The sequence below is a fragment of the Mizuhopecten yessoensis genome, unplaced genomic scaffold (genome assembly GCF_002113885.1).
Source record: "Mizuhopecten yessoensis strain PY_sf001 unplaced genomic scaffold, ASM211388v2 scaffold6863, whole genome shotgun sequence".
Classification (NCBI taxonomy): domain Eukaryota; kingdom Metazoa; phylum Mollusca; class Bivalvia; order Pectinida; family Pectinidae; genus Mizuhopecten; species Mizuhopecten yessoensis.
Window position 1 is genome coordinate 1,257,144 of NW_018406762.1, and position 18,990 is coordinate 1,276,133.

The following is an 18,990-nucleotide window of genomic DNA, read 5'->3' on the forward strand; positions in this document are numbered from 1 at the left end:
ACTTCTTCTCAATAACCAAAAGGCCCAGGGTACTGATATTGGGCCTGTAGCATGCTGGGATGAAGGACTATCAAGTTTGTTCAACTGAATGACCTTGACCAACTTTCAAGGTCACAGGGGTCAAATGTCGTAAAATCTTCAAGCGACTTCTTTTCAATAAGCAAAAGGGCCAGGGTACTGAAATTGGGCCTGTAGCATGCTGGGATGAAGGATTACCATGTTAGTTCAAATGAATGACCTTGATCCACTTTCAACCTAATGTCCTTGTTCGACAATCATGGTCAGAGGCATCATATGTTTAAATCTTTTAATAGGTTCTTATGAAATCTTAAGATTACAAGTGTTAGATTAATAACAGGTGAGCGATGCAGGCCCATTGGGCCTCTTGTTTATCATGGTGGACACACGCACTGAGTTTTTTTTGTCTGGAATTTCTCCGACATGCATTGTACATGAAGAATACCCAGGCTAAATCATGTTTTCTTAAGTAATATTGGGCAACATGGCATGTCTATCAAAATTATTCTGAGACTGGAAACAGTTACTGGATTCCTTAGACATTTCCCTATTCAGATACATTACGGTTTTCTAAGTTTCGCTACGTGAAAGAGATCCGGCTAGCAGAGTTTTGGAGGATTTACTGCCTGTGCATTTCTGCACCGTGAAGGGGAGTGAAGTGATAATTGAAAGTCGTCATCCGTTAATTGGTGGGAATGCACATTCCATGTTAGTGATTTACAAGTATCCAAACAGAGCAGGAGACTAGAGAACACTTTAGATGAATCGGAAGATTTCACGTTTTTCAGACAAAACTAAATATCAAAGGGTGCCGTTTTATTTGTTAAGTGTGACAAAGTGAGGTGTTTGAAGGAACAATGAAGTCAGAAACCCAGAATGTGGAAAGTGCCCTGTAATGAATTCTTCACATTAAAGTTTCCGACAAGGAGAAGGTTTTTGAGCTTGCTCTTAGCATGTATTATTGGCTTTAATCGAAAGAAATACGAGAAATGTTTTTCAGACTGTCCTTGATCAATTTCTATCATAGTTATATTTTTAAAACTCATTCACCCCTGAAATTTCATAATGAACTATTACAACCTCTGAATTGGAAGGGTTAAAATGTGTTTTCAGGGGTGAATGAGTTAATTCTGGAAAATAATGGAAAATGTTTTTAGAAAAACAAAAGGAATAGAAAAAATATTTGGATGGTTATATTGTGATATACATGTATTGTGATATCTCCAGTCTGATCGATGAAGAACGTACTCCATTCGCTGTCTATCTGGATTATTTGTACACATCAATTGGCATGGCACTCCAATCATTTCTCAAGTGCATATAGATGATCTCAACTTTCTATCGAGAATATTCACGCTTGTATGGCATCAAAAAGAAGTCTTGCAGCTTGCATGTTTTTCTTGTATATCTGTTAAGTTCATTTCCATATATCGTCTGTCGAGACGAACGACACCTGTTTCAAATTTTCAAATTACATGAAAAGCTTTTTCGTGTCACTTCGGCACTTTCCAATTACTTGTTTTAATAGAATTTCCCAACCCACAACTATTCCTAGCCAGATACAAAGTTCTATTTTCACCACTGTGTGACGGCTATTTCCCTTCATCCCTAGTCACCCAAGATAGACTGACTTAATTGCACTGGTGATATGGAACGGTCCAATATGACAAATAGGATTTGCAGACTGCAGTATAGCTGGCTTGTACTTCTGTAAAAACTTGAAAACCAGTAAAAAATATTTGGAAAGAGTCTGCTAAATAGAACATTGTTTAAAATATTCGGATTACGTACATGTACACTAGAATAAAGACTTTTATGTTTGAAGTCCATTATTTACTGGAAAGAAAGTCATTAGTGTTGCATTTCATTAAATAAATATAAATCATACACTGATTTACAATTTTGGTCTAAAATGTTTAAGTTTTAACACTTGAAGTCAGATGATTCATAGCTTTATATAGGGTCAGTTGCATTTCAATTTTACAGAAATGTATAGGTGTTATTTTTTCTTTGTTAACCAAAATATTCAAAGAAAGAAATGGCAGTCAAATATCTCCTAATTATAAGTGGTTTTTTTGGTCAGGTTGTTTTAATTTTTCTTTGTTAACCAAAAGAAAAACAAATCTTAGAAACTTAACTTATTGACATTAAACCCTTTATATACCTAAGGTTTGCAAGATACTAGTAGATAGCCACAACCTAACTGTTAAGGCTAACGAAAGAGCTGCTAATTAAGGAACTGCCTTCCACTTTGACTTGGGTATTTACTGTAACCATGATGTGGAGGTTTTATTATAGAACTTTATTTGAATGAAGACTGGTGTATTAGTGTCAAGTACAGAAAAGCTGCATATGTGGAGCAGGTGGAGCGGCTGGGGTAGGATAGGATTCCCTGGTCCTGTCTGCTCCATCCCGGGCACATCTGGAGCTGTACTAAATCCAAACTGACAGGAGTTATGTGCCCTTGTTATCAATAATAAATGGCACAGGAGGTCAGCCGATGTGCTTGTAGAATGTATAACCTCAGAAATCCCAGTTATTAATGGCTGTAGACTGAGGGGGGGCAGTTCTTTTAGAAATAGAATCAGAGAAAGTAAATTTGGGCCTATTTTACTATATGCTATGTAGATTTATACTGAAATGTTTTCCTGTCGTCTCTTGTAGACAAAAGTCTTACACAGCAAGCTTGAGAGTTATTGTCACCACTTTTCTCTCATAGACATAATTCTGTCTAGAATATTATCATCACAAACACATGGATAAACATCTTAGGGTTTAGGAACTGTTTCAATACTTGTAATTCATTTTTCGGCTTTTTCATTTCATTTTGCTTTTATTTATTATTTACTTCAAAGAATATTTTACACAGTATGCATGTTTACATCATTCACTGATAAAATAAAAATCAAAACTTAAATCATGCATAATTGTAGGTTTGTCAGGAACAGACGCCATGTTCTTGTCAACTCTTTTCTAGTTCAAGCTTGTGGCAAATAAGAATGTGTAACAGTGTACTTGTACAGTAACACAAATCTGTATGGAACATAAAGGTACCAAAGATAATAGTTGGTTATAGTCTAAGGTCATGCTCTGCCAAATGGCACAAGCATGGCTTACAGTTTAAGGGAAATAACTCTAACACAAATCACAGGTTTAATATTAAAGGGAGTTGCATTGGATCTAGCGTAAATGACGGGTATAATATTGAAGGGAGTTAACTCTGCCACAAATCACAGGTATAATGCTAAAGGGAGTTGACTCTAACACAAATCACAGGTATAATGCTAAAGGGAGTTGACTCTAACACAAATCACAGGTATAATGTATAAAGGAGTTAACTCTACCACAAATCACATGTATAATGGAATTCGTACAATATTAAAGGGAGTTAAGTCTGACACGAATCCATGTATAATGTATAATGTATAAAGGATTTAACTCTACCACAAATCACAGGTATAATGCTTAAGGGAGGTAACTCTACCACAAATCACAGGTATAATATTAAAGGGAGATGACTATAGCCTAAATCAGAGGTATAATAATAATAATAATCATTTGAGGTTCGTATATATACCGCTTTATCAGTAGGTCGTCTCCAAGCGGTTCACAAATTATTATCCTTGGTTATGGGGCCATCCCAACCAGCCAATATCTTTCTCAACTCCCTGGGGAGCATAAATCCAGTGCTGCCATTTCGGCGCTCACAGCTAGCATTAAACAATTCTAGCACTGCCCAAATGCAACCACATACTCCTTTACAGCTGAGTAGACTGGAACAAGCGGAGTAAAGTATCTTGTTCAAAGATACAACACAGCAGTGGCGGATCCAGAGACTTATTTGGGGGGGGGGGGTTCCAAATTTCCAGGGGGGCAGGTTTCCATGTGGGGGGAACTTGGGGAAAATGGTGAAAATACATGATTTTTAAAGAAAATTCTCAGGCTGGGGAGGTTTCCTGAAGCCCAAAAAAACCCGCTGGATCCGTCACGGCACAGTACTGTGCACGTGCCGTGACTCAAACCCGCAACCCTTCATTCACGAGCCCGGCGTCCTTCCACTAGACTACCGTGCTAAATGTATAATGTATAAAGAAGTTGACTCTACCACAAATCACAGGTATAATGTGAAAGGGAGGTAACTCTATCACAAATAACGGGTAAAATATTTAAGGGAGTTAACTCTGACACAAATCCATTTATAATGTATATAAAGGAGTTGGGTTGACTCTACCACAAATCACATGTATAATGTTTAAGGGAGGTTACCACAAATCACATGTATAATGTTTAAGGGAGGTAACTCTGAAACAAATTACAGGTATAATGTATAAAGGAGATTATCAGATAGTCCTTACACAGATATGTATAAGGGAGATAGCCCTCTCACAAATAACAGGTATAATGTGTAAGGGAAGTAACTTACACAAATCACAGGTGTGATATAAGGGAGGTAACTTTAACACATATCACAGGTGTAGTGCTTTACTGCTAGCTTATCCTTAAGGGAGACAACTCTAACTCAGATCACAGTTAAACTTTAACTGTTTGTGGCACCTCTATATAGTAATTTTGTAAATATATATACATATATCTCGATACGAGCTCCAGGCTTGTGATAATACTGTTTTAACTGTGTATAGATATTCTCCTGTATGAGTTCCCAGTGTGTGATAATGAGATCTACTGTTTTTATCTGTTATGTGTATCATCATAACAAACAAGGTGGTGTAATCACAACTAGAGCTGCTGGCACCTTCTTCTCAACATCCCACACTTCCTGCTAACTCTCGTAATTCTACAGACCACAATTCTACGTTATTCTACGCACCACAATTCTACGTAATTCTATGGACCACAATTCTATGGAAACTTCACATGTATAGACACGATTCCATACAGCCATATGAAAAAAAGAGTCATTTATAGAATTTAAAAAAATGACTAGTCAAAGCATTGAATATAACAGGTGGTAAACTAAAACATGGATAAGGGCTCTGTATGATACCCCTGTGACAGGGTAAGGGTAAAGGATTTGAACCCCAGACATCCTAACTCTAGACAGATGTTTAAACTAACTCCGCTACCTGGTAACCATTAGTGATCCTGTCCAGTTCAGCTACACCTTTTGCCTTTTTCAAGAGGACATTATTTACATCCAGGTTACCTAGCACAACGTACTGCTTGAAACAAGAGTCATCTTGCAGGCACCCGTGTAACAGGAGATGGAAAGACTGGGATTTGAACCCACTATCCGAGCTCTAGACGGACAATCTACCAGTTACCATAGTGGCTACCTGATCACTGGTAGCTATCTAGACTGGTCCTGTTAACACTCCGTCACCGTTTTCGTATTGATAAAAATGTTCAGCCGAAAAATAAAAATAAATGTTTATATCATTCTGCAAAGGATATGTATCACCATCTCCAAAGAACCTACACAATATCTATTTGGTTTTAGAATCACAAGTCTTGAATAATCATTACAGTATCTGGCACAAGGAAGTATAGGTTTTCTGTTGGTCCGATATTCACCCTCAGGGTTTAGTGTAGATTTATTGTGAATATTTAAATTTGCATTCTGCATATTTGTGAGGCTGTGTAGGGTTACTTGAGATGGCTTTCTGCATACTTTGTCATGTTGTGGATCAATATTGAATGAATTGTAAAGGAATTCGTATATAGAAAGGCATTTCATGTCTTGTAAAAAATAAATAAAATATAGAATCTTTCCATTAATTTAGTTGTCCCATGTATAGCACTCTGTTGAGTCAAAGATCTACCACACAGGGCTGATGTGTGGGCTGACAGAGCCAAAACTTCTTCCCAGATACAGAGCCATGCAGAGCCAAGATTTCCTGTTGTAGGGGCCTGTCCTAAAGGGCAGAACTTTCCACCATTACCAAACCTTTAATGGTGCATCATACCAGACTCCAAGCCATGCCTTTATTAACCTATGGAGTTAGAGCTAAGTCTAGAGGCCCATCAGTTGGAGAATATCTCCATTCTCTTTTTGGCTCCTAGTATCACCGATGAATCCTAGAATGAATGATACATTGTAATTCTCTAGAGTTGGGAGCACAGTTCCATTTCAAAGCGTGCATGGCCTTTTCTAGAGTAGACCTGGAGCTGATCTCCTTTACCAAGTCTAGTGGCCCTTACCATAGAGTAGGAACACAGTACATTATATAGCATCTGTGGTATAGAATACAAATCTCGGGGCACATGGCTTAATTTAAATATTTGCCTTGGAAGACAACAGATTTTTGTAGGATCACTGACAACGGATTTTTGTAGGATCACTTCCCAGCCTGGTGTCCATTTCTACAGCAGGGAAGAAATTGTGAACTTTTCAGTCATGAGAAGAAAAGATCTCATTGCAGACAAATACCAAGCCTTACCCCTTGTATGTCAAACATTGATTTTAATTGCTGATCCTTACATGTGAATTACCAGAGAGAAGTCAACATACAAAAAGAAATGTTTTTCAGTCTTGAATTAAGTCATTAACTTATGTACACTGGATTTTCATCTATTAATTTGTGCATACCCTGTGAGTCTGATAGGTCAATAATGGTCTGATCATATACAGCTATAAGTGTCTTGAAATTTACTGGGTAATTATTAAATTTGTAGCTGGGCTGTTAGATCATCTGTGTACAGTTTGGAAGGCGATGGGTTTGAAATCAGCTCTGCATTTGTGTGCCCTTGGAGTTATCTTCAATTTGACCTGATCATGACCTTTTCAATAATTCAATGTCTGCCAGGATTGGAAGTCTTCACCACTGTGTTATAGGTCAGTGATGAAGGTCAAGGTTGAAGGTCAAGGGTGACCTTTCCTGGATTTTGACAGGAGATATTGTGGCACATTCCTCATGTGACATAGAATATCTTCCCCTCCCAGAGGGCCTGGTTTCACCTCTGACTTTTCAGTTATGTGGACAACTTTAATTTTGGTGTTTCTTTTAGTTTCTGTTGCCATTGTACATGTATCAACTTTGGGTTTAGTGTTTGTGTATTATACACAGTGCGATATATCAGAAGGTATTGTTCTTGACTAGCAGTTATTTTTTCAAGGTGCCTGGGGCTAAAAGAATTTATGTCAAAACTTCGATGAAGATTTAAAATACTTATTACAAAAATGTAGGTCAAGCTCATACATTTTCTTTTTGCTAAATTTGCCCGAGGCTTGTACTTTAAGTATGAGATTACTGTAGAGCTCTGACTTCAGTGACAGATCTTTTATCCAGTGTTATAGAATTACTGTTTTGTGACAATGTGGACCAGCTAGGGAGTATTGTATTTTCCACTGGTTTGTGTCATTATAGCTGAATCGAGTATTGATTAGAAACATTGCAAGACTTGGAAGAAATTTTGAATGAAATTTTGGAAAAAAAAATGTTTCAACTAACAACTAGAAATTCTGAATTACAAGCAGTTTTCTTGCAGTTATATAAAAAAGAAATGCAAAAGATTATAATTTATTTTATATTAGCAAATAAAGCAAAAACATTGTATAAGAAAATATTCATAAAAACTTGTGAAAAAAAAAATCGAAAATGCAAAAGGGAACCTCAGCAGGGTATATAGCGCTAGCCTATCTTGTGATTTGTAGAAGACCTCAAATGAGAGGGAGTAGAACCACTGATCATGGTTTGGGAGCCAGGTGGGTACAGCAGAGGTGTAGGTACACACTGTTATCAGCCTTTAGGCTGTGTGTTTTGTAAACAACTACCTGGTACATCAATTACAACACGCCATAGGATCTCCTACTATCATCTGGTCACCTGAAATGCTGGATATGGAGTCATGTAAATCCCGCACACTTTTGATGTAATTGAAATTACGGAATAAAAATATCATGAGATATATTGACATATGACGCAGTTTCTGATATTTTTTCTTCCTTCCTCTGTGTTTTCAAAAATATCTTCTGATTTTTTTTTTTTTACATATTTGTTCAACTTAACTAAAAGTCTAAAGTATGATACATGGCTAAGTAGTGAGGGGTACTGTATTTGCCCTAGGAATATAACTACAGACAGTAAGTGTGTATTATATGCACATGGGTATTTTATCAGCTAGCTAGTACAGGTTCCTCCCCCTTCTCCACGGTCCCCCAATCTTTTTATAGTGCTAATAGTTTCAGAGATAGACACATGGAGGATTCTGTGACCAATCTCACAGTAAACCTTGGATCAGTAGACGTGTACACTAGCCACTGAGCCACCTCCTTGGTTTTATGGAGCCCTAGGTGCACGTGGCAGGTGGCTGGCAATAGTGATTACATATCATCGTTAACACCGAAAACATTATGGTTATCTATCAAAATTTGAAATTGAGAAATGTAAACACCACCTGCAACTACTGTAGTATGTACGGTAAATGTCGGAAATCGTAATGTTATTTTATCTATATATTTCAATTTCATATAGTTATAAATCTATTTGAGTGTATACTACCATAAATTTCATATAGTTATAAATCGATTTGAGTGTATACTATCATAAATTTCATATAGGTATAAATCTATTTTGAGGGTATATACCATACATTTCATATAGTTATAAATCGATTTGAGTGTATACTATCATAAATTTCATATAGTGATAAATCTATTTGAGTGTACACTACCATAAATTTCATATCGTTATAAATCTATTTGGGTGTATACTACCATAATTTTCATATAGTTATAAATCTATGTTGAGTGTATATACCATACATTTCATATAGTTATAAATCGATTTGAGTGTATACTATCATAAATTTCATATAGCTATAAATCTACTTGAGTGTATACTACCATAAATTTCATATAGTTATAAATCTATTTTGAGTGTATATACCATACATTTCATGTAACTATTTTCATGTCAATATAAGATTGATAGATGTTATATAATATATCTACATAAGGTATAAATAAACTAAGTAAATAGCCATCGTACTTCGTCCGTCTTTGTCCGCTGTGCACCGTCCGTAAACATTCAACATTTTAAACTTTCTTCTCAGGTTCCACCAGTGGGATTGAGCTGAAACTTGCCTGAAATGATCCTGAGATGGTCCTGACCAATGTTATTATTTTTCGGGTCGGTCCAAAATCCAAGATGGCCATGGCCGCCATCTTGAAAAACAAATTTTTAATTTCTTCTCAACTTCCACCAGTGGGATTGAGAATATTTCATTGAAAGTTGAAAAGTGACCATTCTCCCTGCTCAGTCTTTGTAGTCAGATGACCGTTCAGGCCCATGGGCCTCTTGTTTAAGTCCTCCTACATTGTTGAACATTTATTGTATTTGACATTTCTGATAATGAATTCAGTGACCGAATTTTACCAGTAAGTTGTGTTTGAAAAATAAGAGCCGATCATTCTAGACTTCAAAATTAAACTTTATGAAATTGTCTGAAGCAGATTTCCATTTTAGAATTTGATTTACAGAGTGATCATTGGAAATTACATTTGATTTTGTATATTTTTTTTTAAATTTTCTGTTACATCAGTGGAGACAGCCTGGAGCTCAGACCTGACAATTGAATTGATACCAACCATATACATATAAGATTTATCACGCCATGAATCTAATATCTTTATTAAAGTGATTTATTGTTTCCGTTTAACTTTCAGAAATCTTACCACCTTTCGTTATGTCTGTCCTATATCTAATTCTGGGCTCCATTTAAAGTCTCCTTGACCTCTTTAACCATTTGTGGATCATATAGAAAACTCTTCAAATATGTCTTGTCAACCTAATCAATTTATCATTTGAGGAAAGTTGTCTTCATATGATCTTAGCTGTTACTAGGATGTTAAACCCTTACCCCCCCATCAAAGCTATGTTATTTTTTGTTAAACAATTATTCTTTTGACAAAAGGTTGATAATGTCTATGGCATTTCAGTAAGATCACACTATAATATTAGCTTGATCTGAATTATCTTTATAGTTAATGTTACATAATTTTTTTATTTAGAAATATATTATATAGGATATATTATACCGTCAAATCGGATCATGTGATCACCTCTATTAGGGGACCACCTGTGTTAAGAAACCACTTTAAATGTTTACCATTGTTGTGATTTTATTGTTATCTGAACCTGTGATAAGAGACCACCTGTAATAAGAGACCACCTGTGATAAGAGACCACCCATGTTAAGAGACCCCCTGTGATAAGAGACCACCTGTGTTAAGAGACCACCTGTGTTTAGAAAACACTTCTTGGGACTTCCCAAGGGTGATTTCTTACTATAAGTTTGGCAGTATAAGTGACACTCTAGATCTTCAGTCAGTTAATAATAATATAATTATAAAATAAGCTGTAATATTTTGTCCATTTCTGTCTTTCACAGTATACACACTGCAGTTACAAGCACCCAAGCCAAGAAGGATCATTTGTCAGTATGAGGTAAGTGGTACAGTTGTTTAACGATTGAAAAAGTCCAATAAATTGCCAGGTCAAACTAAAGGCATTTTACAGGAAACATATAAAAGTTCAGAGGTTCCTGGTCCCAAATCTGCAATTCTTCTCAAATTTAACAATCGTTCATGACATTTGAACAAACAGGAACGTTGAAAGCATCTAAATAAATATCGGATCAATTTTCATTTATTTCCTGTTTACATTTTACACCAGGTCAAAATTATGTATCCTTCAAGTTCAGATTACACTTTCTGATTAGAGCATGATTGTAAACTTCTGAAGCCAGGTTGTTTAAGGAAGTTAACAGAGGTTATGTAGAATAATTTAATTGCGACTTCATCAGGAAAGTGCCGACAGTTTGCTTTTATAAAAACTTGTTTGTGTTCATCCAGTCATCTTTAAGCAGGGAACCTCTGACATAGAGCAGTATGAGTTGATATGTTACGATTGTATATGAAGTACCAAACTCATTTCTCAGTTTGCATTTATTTGCCCCCATCATTTGTAACCCAGTGTAAAAGACTTTAACTGCAGTTACTTCCCTTGCAGAAACTCTCCTTGTCCTAAACATAATCATGAACTGGCAGGACCTGCCCATCTACTGATTTAAGGGGATCTGATTGAAAATTTCCAAATGGGCAGATGGCTCAAATGTTCTTAAAAAGAATATCTCTTTCTGTAATCAATCGAACAATGCTGGTCTTTTATGTTATTCCGTAGAAGTTACTGAATGAAAAAGGATATAACGTGAATGAGTATAAGCAGGGGCCTGTTGGTTTATGCGGGACAACCGGTTTGTCCGTTTTTGAATATAACAATTTTGGGTATAAATCCTGGTGGACCTGCAAATGTGTATGCAGACCTTGCAAGGCTTTGTCAAGGCTACCTGAAAGCAGCATCATATTACTGGGTCCGACCTTATTTGATAAACGAACAACTGTGGTCCGACCGGTTCAACTGTTTGAACAGGGGGCATGTAAATTCTGGTGTAAACTTAAATCAGTAGAAAACCAAATTTGTCGAAGTAAAACATTGGTATTTGAACTGAATTTTCATATTCTGTAAGGAAGGGATATCTGATGACTAGCACCCTGTTGTTTAAGACTTTCAGACTTGAACAGTATGCCTTATTTTTTGCGAGTTGTTTTGTGCAACTCTCAAATTTTCTGTTTATAACGGAAGTACACATGCCCCCTTACCATGTGACATGCATATCTAAAACGTGGCTGAATCCGGAGAGAAAAAGTATATGAGAAGCGACGTTTTAGACGATGCCAGCCTGGAAGAGCCAGCCAGCCAGACAGTGCCGTAGTATATTACTGTCATAGATTGGTGTTATGTAATGACATCTACACACCAAAAAACCCACCAAACCTGATATACGATGTTTCACTGGGGAAATCACTGCCTTTTCAACAGTTCTGTTCCCTCGTAATACAGAGAGTTAATTACTGTCAATACCAGGGAGAACTTGTAGCAATAAAATCTTGTTTCAGAGAAATGGTAGTCGAAGATTAGCTGTATACATGTAGTTATAGGTGTATCATTTGGTAGACCTTAACTTTTGTTTGCATGTTCAACTTTCGTAGATTTGAGCTTATTCATCCCTGCATATTTAAACTGGACTATGGTTTGGTAAGGTTCAAATGGGACTTAAGGGGTGAATGGGTTAATTAATGAGGTTATTTGACTGAACTAAATTACTGTTGTTTTTTTTTTTTTACATTTTAGGTACCCAACAAACCACCATTTTATGGAAAAGAGTAAGTATTCTCCTTTCTTTGTGATTCAAAATTACTCTTGGGTTAAGTATATGCATCCAACATCTGACCTTAATAAAGAATTAAAGGAAGGAACAGTTTATAACTTTGATTACTTTTGTTCTACCCCTTTGTTTATAGGTATACAAAACAATGATCTTATAGTGTTAGTGATAATCACTGGCTTAAGATCTAGAGCACCTCAACATGTATGTATGGAGGAGGTTTAGTGGAAACCTTTATATCCTAAGGATACTTGACGTGGTGTGTCTGAAGAGGATAAACACAATAGATTTATTTTGAAGTGGTAAGACATTTGGAAAATAAAGTCAAGCAGTCTAGCACATTGATTTCCAAGAATATCTTTGTTTGCTGAGCGTGAAGGGTTCTGGTTGAGGAAGATGACCCCCCCCCCCCCCCCCCCCCAAGGGAGTCGACTCCAGACATGTATCGATTGTGTAGGTGATGTTCGCTGATCAGCTTTGGTAACCAGTGATAACATTATTACACTGTTATCCAAAACCAGATGCGCTGTGTCTGTTTCTCTCACCTGAATTATTGGCTTTCTCCGTGGGAGTGATATTGGTAAATTGGCCTTCAGAAGTCTGTGGTGGTCATGCTAAACAATGTAAACAAGATATTTGTTGAGTTAACACAAGAGATATGTTTGGTAAATGTGTAAACTGGTCCTCAGAAGTCAGAGTCTGTTGGTAAACCAGACACTTGTTGAGTTTACCGGAGTGTTCAGATGGGTAAATGTGGTAAAATTGTCCTCATAAGTTCAGAGAATTGGCAAGTAAACCAGACACTTGTTGAGTTTAAAGGGTGTTTATATGGGTAAATGTGGTAAAATTGTCCTCAGAAGACAGAGTCTATAAGAAAACCAGATACTTGTTGAGTTTACCAGTGTTTAGTTGGGTAAATGTGGTAAAATTGTCCCTTAGAAGATGGAGTATGTAAGTAAACCAGATACTTGTTTAGTTTACAGGAGTGTTTAGTTGGGTAAATGTGGTAAACTGGTCCTCAGAAGCCAGAGTCTGTGGTGGTTTCACTACAATTTGATGACTGGTCTGACCAATAAATGTCAGACAGAGTTATTTGCTCCTCAGCCTTAAAACAAGGTAATAAGTAGTTTAATGTAAACAGGACATACTCAATATCATGGTCGGGCTACTGTCTGGGCTCAGATTGAACTAATTACCCTGAGGCTACAAATCAGACACATCTCTTGACCATTCTACCAGCCGCTAGATTACAAAGATTGAAAAGTTGAGAAAATTATTTGATTTCCAGAAAAGGCATTTGTTTTCAATAAACTGAACGGAATAAAACATTTGACAGAGACTTTTACTTACGATACAATTGAGTCTGGATAATCCAGTCACTTTAGAACAGGTACCCATAAAAGGTGTCTTAATTACGAGACTGCTGGATAGCAGGGATAGCTTTGTCCCCTAAAACCCTGGCTGTACAGATAGTGCCAATCTGTCCCATAAAACCCTGGCTATACAGATAGTGCCAATCTGTCCCCTAAAACCCTGGCTGTACAGATAGTGTCAATCTGTCCCCTAAAACCCTGGCTGTACAGATAGTGCCAATTTGTCCCCTAAAACCCTGGCTGTACAGATAGTGTCAATCTGTCCCCTAAAACCCTGGCTGTACAGATAGTGCCAACCTGTCCCCTACAACACTGGCTGTACAGATAGTGCCAACCTGTCCCCTAAAACCCTGGCTGTACAGATAGTGCCAATCTGTGTCCTAAAACCCTGGCTGTAGAGTTAGTGCCAATCTGTCCCCTAAAACCCTGGCTGTACAGATAGTGCCAATCTGTCCCCTAAAACCCTTGCTGTACAAATAGTGCCAATCTGTCCTCTAAAACCCTGACTTTACAGATAGTGTCAATCTGTCCCCTAAAACCCTGGCTGTACAGATAGTGTCAATCTGTCCCCTAAAACCCTGTCTGTACAGATAGTGCCAATTTGTCCCCTAAAACCCTGTCTGTACAGATAGTGCCAATCTGTCCCCTAAAGCCCTGGCTGTACAGATAGTGCCAATCTGTCCTCTAAAACCCTGGCTGTACAGATGAACTACGTGGATAAAGGGTATAATTTGAACTACGTGGACAAAGGGTATAATTTGAACTACGTTGACAAAGGGTATAATTTGATCTACGTTGATAAAGGGTATAATTTGAACTACGTGGACAAAGGGGATAATTTGAACTACGGTGACAAAGGGTATAATTTGAACTACGTTGACAAAGGCTATAATTTGAACTACGTGGATAAAGGGGATAATTTGAACTACGTGGATAAAGGGTATAATTTGAACTTCGTGGATAAAGGGTATAATTTGAACTAAGTGGATAAAGGGTATAATTTGAACTACCGGGATAAAGGGTATAATTTGAACTACGTGGACAAAGGGTATAAGTTGAACTACGTGGATAAAGGGTATAATTTGAACTACCGGGATAAAGGGTATAATTTGAACTACGTGGACAAAGGGTATAATTTGAACTACGTGGACAAAGGGTATAATTTGAACTACGTGGACAAAGGGGATAATTTGAACTACGTGGACAAAGGGTATAATTTGAACTCTGTGGATAAAGGGTATAATTTGAACTACCGGGATAAAGGGTATAATTTGAACTACGTAGACAAAGGGTATAATTTGAACTACGTGGATAAAGGGTATAATTTGAACTTAATCCGTGGTTACAGTTTCCAATGAAAGGTTTCTCCTCCAGCAGATCCCGAAGATTTCAGCAGAATTAATTACCGTTGCGATTCATGTCTGCTGATCACAGTTAAGGGTACTTAGGTATCGGAAGCCGGCTGCTAATGTTAACTTATTAGGTACATTTAGAAGGTCACCACACAAATGTTTGTCGTGAATCAATAAACATTTCGTCACCGTTTAATGCTGTAAGAACGGCTAATTACAACAGAAAACTAAACCTGAACACAATCAGGCCATATCAGCTGTCGTGTATAAGGTCAGAACACTAATGTTGACAATACCTTGGACTTGTAACACGCTAATGGCTTTTAGAGACAAATTACCGGGTTAGATGGAACTGTTAAGTCGTTGTTGGGTGTGTAATTAGTCTTTATCATTAAAGAATTTGGGAAGTGGGTCAATTAACCGATTTTAGCTTGTGTTCTATTGTTCAATTTTAAAATCTGGTAAATTTCTTCAGTTTTCCAAAAAAAGAATAGTATGCTACTTTCATGACTTGAGGAGGTCACTTGACCTTTGTTGAGAGTTACCATGGTGATGTGAAACTGAGATTGTTTTGAGTTGTGTGGCCTAACAGCAGCTAAGGTCATTTGATTAGCGTCCACATGAGGAGGTCACTTACAACAACCATCTGTTGAAAATGTGGTAACTTGGAAACGGTAGCATATTGAAAGTGAGATAATGATTGTGAACTGTGTTTACAGGTACCAGGGTAACATAAGCCGTGACGAAGCTGAGCGTCTGTTGTGTGAGGGAGATGGGTGTTACCTGGTTCGGAAAAGTGACCGAGCCCCTGATGCGTTCACTCTTGCAATCAGGTAAAAAAAAGTCTTCACTTTCAATAATCCACATTATGATATACATGTAGTGTAAAACACCAGATAAAGAATATTGAATGGCAACGATGGTTAAGTTCAGAACCAGTATACAATAAATTCACCACCAGACTTACTGCCATATTTGACTCTACAAGTATGCATGAAATTCTTTCCCCAGATCTGTCTTGAATATAATAAAGTCTGCTAAGTGTAAACAAGGAGTTGAAAATAATGAAAATAGACAAATCATTGTTAAAAGAACATTTTATGATGTCATTAAGTAATGATGGTGAGAATTGCAGTACCAGATCTATGTAGATGATTAGCTCTATATAGTAAGGGAGATAACCTAGACTTGACAAGTCTGAAAGAATCAAACACTTCATGTTTTCTTTTGCAGGTTTGAAAGTCAGACTAAGAACTTTAAGTTGTACTACGATGGAATGCACTATGTTGGTGAGAAGCGATTTGATACGGTTCACGACTTAGTGGCAGACGGACTCATCCACTTTTACGTGGAAGCAAAAGCTGCAGATTACATTGCATCTCTCTCGAACGAGTCGAACTATGCGGAGTCGCCGTATTTGGCATACAGTGCAAAAAAGAAACGGCTGCAGCGATCACAGAAATCAGTGGTCGCCAGGAAATTAGAACACACAGATTCAGGAAATTCGAATGTTGATGGACCTAATAGACTAAGTAATGGCTCAAACGGGACAACTGTTCAGGCTCAAGGGGTGAGTTTGTCGTCCGTAGGATAATTAGATAGTACATTGTCATGTTAATAGCTGACCTGGACCCAGGATATTGTATTTAAGTTGGGAAATTTCAATTGTCAGTAAATATTTCAAGAAGTCTGTCCAAATTGATTGAAATATGACATTTACTTGTATATATTGTCAAACATATATACGGACAACGACACTGTAATATTTACGCATAGACCCTTGCTTTTGTCAATTTCATTAGGTGAAGGAGTTGATTACATTTTGTCACAAGACCGATTCAATTCATCAGCCATTGAGATTAGCTAAGGCAAGTTTCAATCCTTGTATTTTAAGTCAACTCATTTGTTAAAGTATGAAACTTGTGTAAGTCTACCATAAGGCTCTAGACACTGGAGCTTGTACAAACCAAGGGGTAACATTATTGAGGTTTAAATATGGTCCGTCAGCAAATGTACTTTGTCGTGGCCCAGTCCTGAAATAAATAATTCCAAGAACAACAATTTCATTTACATCAGATAAGCTCTCCTTTTGTGGCAGAACAGTGTGAAATTACTGGCAAATTACGGTGATCGGGTAGCGCAGTGGGTAGCCCACTTACCTGTCACGAATGCGGGCACGGTTTGATTCCCCAATCGGACGTGAAAAGGTATATGGACACCTGCCGTGGGTTTTCTCCTGGTTCTCTGGTTCCCCCCCCCCCCCTGCTCCAACATCTCGGCCAACAAATTAACTTGTTTCATAGTTGTTGTAAAAATAAGGTTTAAATACATGTATATACTTGTAAATCCATATACAGAGACATCCTTACTCTGGTCAGTTTCATGGAGAAATTAAATATACAAGATTTGGCTATTTCACTGAATCAAACTTCTGCTAAATTGAAATTTGATATTTAGCTTTGAGACTCAATTCATTCATGCTGTCATACATCAAGGTTCAAATGTGTTTGTAAATTGCAAAATATCATCCAGCATTGTACAGATGCAAGGAATATTAAAACTCAGATGTTATGAGTAATTCATACAAGAGTAAAAACAGGAGGTGAATTGAGATAATTGCGTGAGTTGTTCATATGGAGATCCACCACTACTGATGCAGAGCAATGTTGTAGTGTATGTGAATCAGAAGTGTTTCTTTATAGTAAGACAAAGAAATATCAAAAAATTGCAAGACGTCGAGGACACCTTTGTTAGGGGTCGCCGTGGCCAAGTGGTTACAATGTCCGACATTCCGCTACCACTAGCCTTCCACCACTGGGTCGTGGGTTCGAGGCTGTCGTGGGGCAGTCCCCAGGTACTGGCTGTAGGTCGTTTGTTTTTCTCCGGGAACTCCGGCTTTTTTTTCACCACCAAAACCTGGCACGTCCTTAAATGATCATAGCTGTTAATAGAACGTAAAACACAAACAAACCATACACTTTTGTAATTTTAAATGTGTGTTTTAATTGAGATATTACAGCCTACTATGCAGAGAGATTTGTTGCTCATTGAGCTGAATTAAGTAGACACAGTAAAGATTACAAAAAAATGTCTTGATGTGTTAAGAATCTTTTGTTTCATTTTGTTTCATGACATTTGAAACACTAAGTCATTGTCCAATATGTCTAGTTTTTAAAAATCTTATTATTACAGCAATTCCTAGAAGATGATGACGATGATATACTGGCTAACGTCCATGAGTTTGAAAAGGCACATAATTTTAAGGTTAGTTCATTGTACGTTGAATGATTGATCGATGTAACTTTGACACAAGGTCAAATTGTAAAGGAGTGGAGGTCACATGACCATTTAAATGAGGTCATCGTAATTCAACATTTTGCCAGCTTCTTGTGCATAACTATTTAAGTAATGAAGGGGGTATCTAAACGGAGTTGTGGTCCTATGAAATAAATTGTTATCAAACTTAATCATGAATCATGTTGATCATACAGACTCAGAATGTTAAATAAACCATCTATTATAATACTTCATAATTATAACTTTTCAATTGATTCCCACCACAAGTAATGGTCTGTTTATGTTTTTTGTGGCATATCTGTTAGAATGTGCCATCATTTGCAAAGTTAAAACACATATAATTAAGGTTTTGAAAAATATTGTGGTACATATTTCATTTCTAACTTGCGATATATGATGTGTGTGACTTGTGATATACTCAGTTTTCCAACACATTGTGACTGCCCTAGAAAATTTCTCCGAATGTCAGTTCATAAAGTTTTAGAACATGAAATTGGTATAGTCACAGTCAGATTGATGACATCACAATCAGTGGTCACCTGACCATATACTGTTATAGGCTCTCAATAGGTATTGTATTTTCTATGTATAGAGGTGAAAGGTTGCTGAGCAAATGTAAATATATGTACATGGATAGTAGATTTTGAATGTAAGCTATTTGCCTTTTCAGACTCAAAACTTCATGGGACTACACTGGTGTGACTACTGTGCCAACTTCATGTGGGGTCTCATTGCTCAGGGGGTCAAATGTCAAGGTGAGTCTA

At 37.1% G+C, this 18,990-nt stretch overlaps 1 protein-coding gene across 7 annotated transcripts in view; it reads left to right on the plus strand.

Moving 5' to 3' along the window:
- LOC110452759 (N-chimaerin-like) overlaps window positions 1-18,990 on the plus strand; it is an 88,882-nt gene that overhangs the window by 60,002 nt on the left and 9,890 nt on the right. For all 7 annotated transcript variants that reach the window (XM_021501426.1, XM_021501433.1, XM_021501427.1 and 4 more), the window contains 6 exons: window positions 10,369-10,424; window positions 12,171-12,202; window positions 15,649-15,762; window positions 16,163-16,499; window positions 18,122-18,193; window positions 18,897-18,981. In XM_021501426.1, coding sequence (XP_021357101.1) covers window positions 10,369-10,424; window positions 12,171-12,202; window positions 15,649-15,762; window positions 16,163-16,499; window positions 18,122-18,193; window positions 18,897-18,981 — 696 coding nt within the window. The remainder of the gene's footprint in view (window positions 1-10,368; window positions 10,425-12,170; window positions 12,203-15,648; window positions 15,763-16,162; window positions 16,500-18,121; window positions 18,194-18,896; window positions 18,982-18,990) is intronic.